At 37.1% G+C, this 10,544-nt stretch overlaps 1 protein-coding gene across 2 annotated transcripts; it reads right to left on the reverse strand.

Moving 5' to 3' along the window:
• Positions 1-6,768: 6,768 nt before the first annotated feature.
• LOC127447840 (interferon-inducible GTPase 5-like) lies at positions 6,769-9,744 on the reverse strand. Of its 2 annotated transcripts, none has more exons than XM_051709946.1 (4): positions 9,317-9,744; positions 9,035-9,094; positions 8,316-8,883; positions 6,769-8,173 (listed from the first exon to the last, which is right to left on the reverse strand). In XM_051709946.1, exons 2-4 carry the CDS (start codon positions 9,035-9,037, stop codon positions 7,533-7,535), a joined length of 1,212 nt encoding a protein of 403 aa, XP_051565906.1. In that variant the 5' UTR covers positions 9,038-9,094; positions 9,317-9,744; the 3' UTR covers positions 6,769-7,532. The 2 variants fall into 2 exon arrangements, with proteins under 2 accessions (XP_051565906.1, XP_051565898.1); XM_051709938.1 differs by having other exon boundaries at positions 9,035-9,097.
• Between the last annotated feature and the right edge of the window lie 800 nt (positions 9,745-10,544).

The raw sequence follows: 10,544 nt of genomic DNA on the forward strand, positions 1-10,544 counted from the left end.
AGTTTAAAGAGTTTAGTTTATAAGCCTTGTTTTCCTTTTTTGTCTAACAACTGTCTTTTCCTTTTCACCTGATTTAATTAGGTTATTGGTTATTTCTTTTTTGTTATTATTATTCAAGTTTTGAGTTCCACACTATTTTGTTTTCTCTGATCAGTTATTTTTGTTTTTGTATTTTTGTGATCCTTCCTGTGATTGTGCATTAAATTAAAAACAATGTGGTGGAAATTCTGTAATAAAGACTCAAAGACTGAGGTGCCTTCTAATAAGTATTTAATAAACACACTTGCAAGTAGACTCATTCTCAGGTAATGAGCGAAGCAACCCCTAAACTCTCCAGTGTATATAGGCCCTAGGAGGCAGCTGGATTCCATCATTCAGCATTCCTGATAACAGACTGACGTACAGTAATAATTTGTTTCTGTCTGGGGTTAGCCACCCCCACTCTTGTGACAACTCTAGCCTCTTCAACCGGAGGTGGGGTTGGGAGGCCACTCTTATCTCCACAGGTGCAGGGAGTGAGTTTAGTCATGCGCACAGACAGAAACACACAGTAGATTCACTTAAGACTTAATGTATGATTGTGATTGCATAATACTTAGTATTAAAATTTCTATTACACTCAATTAAAGATTTTGTTATTTTACTTGAGCAAGCACCCCAACCACTGAAAAAAAGTGATTGCAAACACTGCTTTAAAAAAATAAAAACTTTGATACTAAATTAAATATTTACAAATGAAATTACAATAATGTAGCCTTCCAGTGTTTCTCCTAAACCAGTGTTTCCCAACATTTTTTCTGCCACGTCACACTTTTTACGAATAAAAAAAAAAATAAATACCACGGCACACCACTATCCCACATAGCCATCATCAATAGTTTTCCTTTTCAATAACTTTTCTGTCCGTGTTTACTTGTAATGTTTGAAATTCGGCTATGCAAAAAACACAAGTCACATAGGTACGCTGTATGAGGTCACAGGTGACAAGAGCACTAAATTTACAGTATGTTCAAGCAGTTTGGGGTATTTTTTTAATTTTTTATAAGAATACAGTCTGCTATCAGTAATATATTTTCTGCCTGATTCTATAAAGAATCCACATAAGATCAGGAAGAAAAAAAAACAATTGTTGTACAGTCAATGATATTTTGAAGTGAATTACAGTACATGCAGAGAATGTGTAAATCTTGTAATTTAACTGATTTTTGCACACACACACACACAAAAAAAAGAACATTTATTGAACATTTAATTTAAAGCTGCACTACAGAATTGTTGCCTCTCTATCACCTTCTGTGGTTGAAACATAAAATTGCATGTGTCTTGCAGATGCTCTTCTTTGAGGTTGAACCTGGTGGTTTGCGATATACTCATGCATGTTTATGATGTGACTAGATACACTAAAAGTCACTAAGTAAGATGTCCTAGATGTAGTATATGTGAAAGAAAAAAGAAAAAAAAAATGCCGTCCGAGCAAGTAACATATACTTTTTTTTTAACAATTTCCCTCCAAATCTGACCTGACAACTCAGTTTAAATCATTGTTGCAGGTTTATCATAGTGAATCGGGGTAAGGCAAGAACACTGTTTTCAACATAAATTCTTCATGTACTGGCTCAATAATAAAAGTTAATTTTTAACCAAAAATCTTTAAGTTGAAGTTATGGAAGTTTTGGTTTTTAAAAGTGAAAGTATAATATTTAATGTTTGCATTTAATCAAGGCTCACTAATTGACGGTTTCTGGCTAGTTGTTGGTTCATAATTTTGACAGACATTGACAAAATCCTCTAACCTGTTCAAGCTCTGACCTTTAGTATCTGGGACATTATACCCCTCTCTTATTAAATAGGTCTTTTGAGCAGGAGGATGGAGTATATGTCAGCTTTTCTCTTGCATTTTTGTGGGGAGCTATTTGTGTAACATGCGTAAGAGACCGCTAACAGACATGCTGCCTATGAAGAGTGTTACAGATCAGTTACTTGCTGTCTGTCAATTAGTCTTATGATGTTCTTTAACTTTTAAATTTAGGGTGCTGCCTTTGAAGGCAGCTGCTTATGTAGTCAGTAGGCAGCTCAGGTTTTAGCACACTGTTGTCACACTACAAAGAATCAGTTGAACTGTAGTCCTAACTGGTCTGTACATCTGTTAAATTTACATTACTGCATTTGGTAGACGCTTTTATCCAAAGCGACTTACAGTGTACTTATTACAAGGACAGTCACCCGGAGCAACCTGGAGTTAAGTGCCTTGCTCAAGGACACAATGGTGGTGGCTGTGGGGATCGAACCAGCAACAGGTCCGAGAAATTTGACAAAACTGTATCTTTCACATCTGTTCATTCTGCTTAGACACAATGTGCATACTGTATATTATTGTACAATGAATAAATCAGTAAAATAACTAAAATGAAACAATAAAATAGAAAATTAAACTATTTGCTTTACCCAAAATAATAATATTTGATCGTGATGGCGTTGAGGCCACGATAATCAATGCAAGGCCAAAGACCTTGATTTCAACTAAGAAACCGGCCGCTGCCAGAGGAGTGGCTGGACGAATAAACCCGAGCTCAAGTGCCTCGATGATGTACTCCTTCATGGCCCGGGTCTCAGGAGCTGAAAGAGGATAAATCTTCTTCAGTGGGGATATTCCAGGTAGTAATTCGATGGCACAATCTTGTGGATGAGGTGGTAACTGAGTGGCTTTGGTTTTGCTAAATACTTCGTACAGGTCCGAGTAAACAGAATGAATCTCCATGCGAGATTTGGAGCATGGGAGAGGAGTGCAAGCGACAAGACACTGATGACATTGAGGGCTCCATTTCAAAATCTGTCCCTCACTCCAGGAAATCACAGGATTATGTTGGGTGAGCCATGGAAACCCTAGGATCAGAGGATTGTGAGAAGAATTGATGACGAATAGCTGGATGCTTTCAGAGTGAAGAATCCCGACTTTGAGTGTGACATTCCTTAATGTGCAGTATGGTACCGGAGCCGAGGGAGCGCCCACCTAATGCGGAGATGCGTATGGAGGGAACACAGTGAAAAAGTGGTAAATTCAAGTCTTTGGCTGTTTTATAATCCATGAAGTTACCAGCAGCACCAGAATCAAAGCAGGAATAGAGATTTGGTGAGAATTGGAGGTAGTAGAGGCCACAACTAGCTGATTGTTGGTTAGATTAAATGGAAAGGATTCACTGACCGTTAAGTGTCTAGATGCCTCATGCAGAGTGGGACAGGTGGCAAGCAGGTGTCCAGTTTGTCTATATTGTGGTCAGTCCCAGAGGTGGTTCTCCCTCTCCCAAATGGCCGTGGCCCAGTCCAGTGCCCTCCCTGTCAGGAGGGAGGTGATTAAGGCTACTGGGATTCTTCGGTGGAATACATGCAAGGTTGTGGAGCAAGAACATTTTTTTTACATTGCATAAGAAATCCTTTACACTGGGCTGGTGTACCATCAAACTTGTCAGGAAATGCCAAGTGAAGATTCCCCAGGGAGGGTGAGAAAGTGTGTGTGTGGGAGCAGTCACAAGCGGAGCTGTAGTGTTATTAGCAGAAACAATAGAGTGGTTTGAATGCATGAATTTTATAAGCTCCTCAGTAAGTGTTGTAAGTTTGCAGAGCTGCTTGTGATGTTCAGTGAGCACGGATGCTTGTGAAGCAAGTTCTGCGTGCACCTGTTGAAGCTCCGCTGGATCCTGGGTAGGCAAAGTCTTCTGTAATGATGGTGAGAAGGCAGAGGCATTAGGATCCAGAAGCAGAGCTTTAATAAGCAAACACACAGATGGCAGGCGTACAGGGTAAACAAAATAGGCAGGCAGAGGCGATAATCAAAAGGCAGTCCGAAAAACAGCAAACAATCCAAAACAGTAGGCAAAGGCAGTATCCAAGAGACAGGCAAAAGTGTGTTAACCAGCTCAACATACAACAGGGTAGAATGCTCAGAAATGTAATCATAGCATAACAAGACTTCACACTGAACAATGAGAGCAATGTGAATATATACACATGGTGATGAGGTAGAAACAAGCAACATATGATATGAATTAAGGCCAGAGTCAGTACTCGGGCGAGGATGACCTGCTGGTGAGTTTGAGGAATTGCAGTTGTGGATGTGATAGTCCGTTTTTAAAACAATGTTTTATTTGACACCCAGATTACTTTAGAGAGATGAAAGTAAACTGGAATACAAAGTTTTTTTTTTTTTTTGTTTTTTTTTCTCCACAAATGTATTTAAAAGAGGAACAATTAAAACTACAACAATACAAATTATGTGAGGTTTATATAATGTGCAAAACCATTTGAAGAACAAAATAGTGCAAAATAATTCTTTAGTATAATTGAATAAATATACAAATCAAATTATCAAAATAATACCATTAGGAATTTTACAAATAAGAATAATTTTGAAGTAGTATGGAATTTCACAGCAAGCTTTGACAACTGAAATGTTGCAAAATAATGATTGTAAACTTTTTTTGCATATCTACTAAATCAAACAAAAACTGCTACAGCCTGTTAGGTGTGAATCCAGTTTACTGCCCATGAGGATCTGGATATTTATTTCTGATGTGTCAAACACAACAGCTTGGTATGACAACTCTGTATCCTCCCCCTAATGCACCATATTGCCAAACATCATGTTGTCTGTATGCAGCATATCGATACCCGCGGTGATCTGTGCCAGGTTCAACAGGATGTCCCAAAGCCAAAATGTAATTCCTGGTGTCCCTCACCAATCTCAAAACAGCAGGATTGATGCAGAGCAGTTCAACAGTAGCTGTCCTGCTCACACGTACTTCTGGTTCCTGGGCACAACACTTCTCCACCAGGTCCGTGGGCATGTCTCTGCAGTTGCTGCATCGACACCAATGCAGTGATGGTGCAGCTGGAGGGTTGGTTGATTGTATGTTTAAAATGTCAAACACCAGGGCAGGTTGACGTAAAATAATCTCTTGAAGTAGCTGTCCCTGCTGGTTGAAGTACAAGTCATTCACTGTTGACAAAGAGATAGCTCTGTGTTGGAATTTATTATGTAAAATATATAAAATATGAATTGTAAAATACAATACTAACCTGTATCTCCACCAGCCTCTGCTGTGACGGGTCTGCAGCTCTCCTTACATAATATTTTGTCCATAATTGTAACCCTCTTTCTCTGCCTCTCCCTCTTGATTTGCTCTGCCTCTTTCACTTTCCACATATTCCTCTGATGACTCCAGCTCCGATTCATAACTTGTACCCTGTACAAAGACAGAACATTCATGTCAATTATTTAATTCAGATTTCTAAGTAGATTGATTTTGCTGATATAGTTTATGTATAATTGTGTAATCACACACACACATGCACGTGCGTGCGCGTCTGTGTGTGTGTGTAGTGAAATACAATAATTATACTGTAATCGGTGCAGAACTTTTCACTTGCTAGCACACATTTTTTCTTTATAACGGCAATAATTTATATAAATAAATCCTTTATTTCTAGGCTTGCCAAGGACATGTGAGTCTTGAAATGATGTTGACCACTGGTTGGTATCAATGACAATCTATAAATTAGTTACTACCGTGGTCTATTTGGCCAGAATATCCTGGAGTTATAAAAAACAATCTAATAAGACTAACAATCGTTATGTCTAATGTTAACGAACATTGCCTAACTTTTGTAATGTCATTTATTTTAAAACATCAATGTTTTCAATAAGTCAAAACAACAGTGTAGTGGTATAGATTTGCATAGCCCTTGTATATTGTTTTTGCATAGCCCTCATGTATTGTTTTTGCATGGCCCTCGTGTATTGTTTATTATTGAATTTGTATTATTTTAATATTCAGTATACTCGCTGAGTTAATTCACACATCACTTAGACCTGTGTATACTGGCGTGTGACGCTAGGTGGCGATAGTGAGAGCACAGGAATGTTTCACTTTTATATGAAGATGCAAAACTTTTATAATTCTTCTGTGAATTGTTTAAGTGGTATTAGGCTTCTGAAATGTGTAGTAGTTCAGCGGTTGAGGAAATAAAGTTCGAAAATATCAACCGGTTTCCCCAAAAGGAATCGACTTCAGCTTTGGAGTCGATTCCAACGTTTCGAGTCGATTCTCGATTCCCAACGCCTCAGAATTGATTCTTTCTGGAATCGATTCCTAGCCATCTTTAATATGAAGACGTCACACTGCTGGTACTGTTCAACGTGCTGCAAACGATTGTTTAACCCACGTTATGTGTTTATTGATTTTGCAGATTCGGCAGTGATGTGACAACAATAAAATATGTGCCACCAGAAATAAAACAGTCACTTCTGTGTGTGCAACAACATGAGTACATGTCCTTTATCCACGTGTACATGGTGCCTCGAACCACATTCATCCACGCAGAGGAGCAGAGCAGAAGCACAACCAAAACAAAGTTCTTCCACAAGAGGCATGCAGTTTTATTTTTAACCGCTAGAGGCCCAAAAGTTACACAGTGTCGCTTTAAAGGGGTTACACATATTTTCATTATTTTTTTCCACAAAAATGAGTTACATTAGCTAAATGATAAATAGCCTGTCTCAATCACTTACCAAACTTATCTCTCAGATTTTTGTATGTTTTTAGGTTTCTTGTTTGTATTTTGGTAAAGGCTGTGGAGGTACTTACTAAAACATTTTAGAATTCTTTACAGTGTGGGATAAATGTAACACTTTATTATTTTCCGCTTATTTACTCGAAAATGTTCAGCCTAAAATTTTGCCTCAGATATTTTTGACAAATCAACAGTCAATACTACTTTTGATTACTTTATTTTGAACTTAATATACATAATAATACATTTTTTATTATACATACTGTAATAGTCGAGGATACAATTGAACAAGAAGAACACAAAATTTGATGTTACATTCACATTCATAAAACCTATAATTGTAATGGGGTTATGTGATAATTGAAATACTAAATGAAAAAGTATTATGATTCAAACAAATACATTTTATATCTACAGACTTATATCTTTTTTCAAAGTTGAAAAACTGTTGATACAAAAACATCCTCAAACAGAAGTAACATCCTCAAATACTGTATGAAGCAGAGGCTTTACTTGTGACCTCAGACATGTAAGCTAAAGACACAGTAAGCAATACAATCAAGCTCATATGGCAAATATATTCAAAAGGATAACAATATTAGTCAATTACAACAGTAGCTTAAAAAATATACCCATACCAACACATTAAAAAAATCAGGCCAGAAAACAACATCAAAACAAATGTAACGTTTGAAGGCGAGATAACTGTTTAAAATTATGATTGATTTACTGTTTATACGTTTATAAACCCTAAAACCAAGTGCCTAAAGGTGAAGTCTCTAATTGTTGATATTTTAAAACACTTTCTTCTATGCCAGCTTGACCAGTGGTAGGCAGTGAGATTTTTTTATTTTTTTACTCAAGTCACTACTGAAATTGTGTGTAATTTCCGGAGGAGATAGATGAGTAAATTTCACATGTAAAGACAGAGAACATCCTCCATAATTCTGTCTAATTATACATGTTTATTTACATTTCTCCAGGTCAGTCTCCAGGGCAGCCATTAGCACTTTTCTTGCATCTTCTGCTATATCATTCAGAGCTTTCTTGAGCATTATTGAGACAGTCAAATAAGACAGACCCCCTGCCACAACAGAGCCTAAAATGGGTATAAAGGTAAAGACACGCTCAACAACATCTTCTGTTATTAAAACTGATGCCACACTCAGCATAGATAACACTGAACTTGTGCATAATCCTTTATGCCAGATTGAGGTCATAAGACTGTCCAGAGTTTCTATGCTCTTCCCAGATCTTTTGCAGAGATTCAGCAGAGATTTCTTATCCAGACCAAAGGCGTTGCAGTACGTTCTTATCTCATTTACTATGATGGCTAAATCCACAGCTATCGAAAGACCAGGAACAGGAACTGCTGCCACACAAGCAGATACGAAGGCAATTCTTCCAATGTTTTTCTTTAGAGCTTTCTTCTTTCTCTCATTAATCTCCAGTGTGATATTTGGCAAAGACAGAATCAGCACATGTCTCTTATGCTGAGGAAGCTCTTTAGCGATCCTTTCCTGCAGTAGATTGAAATCAAAGCTGCCAAGCTCAGAGCTAGAGATCAAAAACACAACAGGGTCCTCTAGGCCAATTTTTCTCAGTCCTAAAGTGAATCAGAAAAAGGTATTATTAATTATTACATTTCATTATATTGATTAAGTTAGATCTGTATGTAGGATACAGTGTGAAGTTCAATACATTGTTTTGGTCAGTACATTGTCATGTCATAAACTGTGTAAACCAACCATTTTCACAGTCCTTCCAAGTGGTATCCAGGATCTTTTCCTTGTCAAAGCTTGTTTTATTTTTTTCACCATCAATTGTAACGTCAATCTTGGAACGGACAAAATAAAATTTCTTCCCCATTCTCATGATTTCCGAGGCCAGCTGGGTGTGGCATTCTCTAAACCGCTCTGAAGCAATGATGATGAAAAAATCATAGCGGTCAAACTCAACCTGTTTAAGGTAATTTTCAGCTTTGAAGTTTGGTGTTCCAATGCCAGGGAGATCCCACACTTTTACATTTTTGTATTTTGGGTGACAGTAAACTTCAGGTTTCATAGTGGTCTCCACTACACCTGTTTCGGCAGAGCCCTCTTCTTCATCCCCTAAGCCTCTAAAAGCATTGACAAATTTGGACTTTCCAGAACCAGACTCCCCCGTCACACCAATATTTAGCTCAACACGATCTTGCTGTTTGAGGTATTCGTTGATCGTGTTTGCTGCTGATGTGATATCCTGAGTAGATATAGTTTCAATAAGCTGTTTCATTTCCTCCTCTGTTATTAGGCAATCGTCATCAGATTGAGACAGCTAAAAAATAATGTCAATTATGTCAATTGTCAATAACTGCCTAACTATTTCATTATCTGAGCATTATTGTTGTATTTTCACACACACACACACACACACACATATATATTATAGATAATGAGATAAGAGAGACAGAATTTAACATTCTTACCATTGTGCTTCAGATCAAGTGACACTGCAATAAGTTACAATCCTTCTCAAGTGGGTGTAACTACTAAAAGAAAGTTGTGTATATTCAATAACAAAATTAATGATATATAGTATCATCATGCACATAAACTAATACAAGTCATTCCCATGGGCTATTTTTTTTTTATTTTTAAGACAGACATTATGATTAATTTCAGTTACATGAAAAATGATACAAGAATTATCATAAGCTCCTCAAAATCCCAAAACACTTAAATCTCAAGTCAATTACTTTCTTTCTTACCAAATACTTCTGAGCTGGATAACTCTGAACAGAAATCTGTGAGTGTGCAAACCTAAACCTCCAAATGGACAGAAATGGAAGTAGAGCAGGATCCACCCAACCACCACTTTACTTTCATTTTCACCTCTGTGAATCTCCATAGCAACAAGATTACGAGGCAAGTAAAAATGTACTTATTCAAATTAGTTTGGTGTCTTTTCATTTTTAAAACCTGTCTAAGTATATTAGAAAAATCATACATGAGTAAAACTTTAGGTAGCCCACTCTTTGTTTTTTCTTTGTGTGTGTGTGTGTGTGTGTGTGTGTGTGTGTGTGTGTGTGTGTGTGTGTGTGTGTATGTGTGTGTGTGTCTATCCACCTTTTCCTGAAAGTTCTAACAAAATATTATAGGTAGTATAGCTACAAATCCCTCCCCCGCCCACCATTTTGCAAATCGGACCACTCTTCTGCTCTCCTTCTGCCCGCTTACAGGCAGAAACTGAAACAGGAAGCATCCGCCCTCAGAACGATCCAGTGCTGGTCAGACCAATCAGATTCTATTCTTCAAGACTGTTTTGATCACGTGGACTGGAATTCTGGTGTTGTGCCTAATTCCGAATGTCCGGCCGTGTTTCCACTAGATGGCAGTAAAAAAGTGGGAATTTCGTCTTCACCCAACCCATCCGAAAGTTCAGTTAGGATGACTATTATACATTTTCCAGTAGATGGAAGCACAGACACTGAAATTTAATCCAAAGGATTTCAAACGTCATTGCCCTACAGTTATCTGTTTCTACACAACTCGTGTAACAAGTCGATTCTAGGTCTTTTTTTGTCTGCTTATTGAACGTTAAATCACTATGTAGCCCACTGGTAGATTTTACACTAAGGTGTCACATGCTTTACAAAAGAAAATGAGTTTGTCAATCTGACACACTCAACTAATGTAATGTTACAATGTTGTCCAAATGAACACATAAGTGTATTTAATTTGCATGATAATTAATAATATTACTGGTATTTAATCTAAAACACTTGTTAAAATTGTACATGTGGTAGATGCAGTAAAGTTCTGTAATTGGCTCTTGGTGGAAATAAATAACATAGCCTACCTTTATTTCTACTGAACCTTTCAGCATTTAAGCAAAACGTTTTTAACAAATTAATAAGAGAAATCTACACAAATGAATAACAAAAACAACATAAACACACATAAATCCATATAAAAAAACTAATATATATTATATAT

This window comes from Myxocyprinus asiaticus, chromosome 1 (genome assembly GCF_019703515.2).
Source record: "Myxocyprinus asiaticus isolate MX2 ecotype Aquarium Trade chromosome 1, UBuf_Myxa_2, whole genome shotgun sequence".
Classification (NCBI taxonomy): domain Eukaryota; kingdom Metazoa; phylum Chordata; class Actinopteri; order Cypriniformes; family Catostomidae; genus Myxocyprinus; species Myxocyprinus asiaticus.

Coding starts and splice junctions, on each gene's coding strand:
- LOC127447840 (XM_051709946.1), bottom strand. Junction 8,174..8,315: donor TTGGAAGGACTGTGAAAATG/GTTGGTTTACAC, acceptor GATTCACTTTAG/GACTGAGAAAAATTGGCCTA.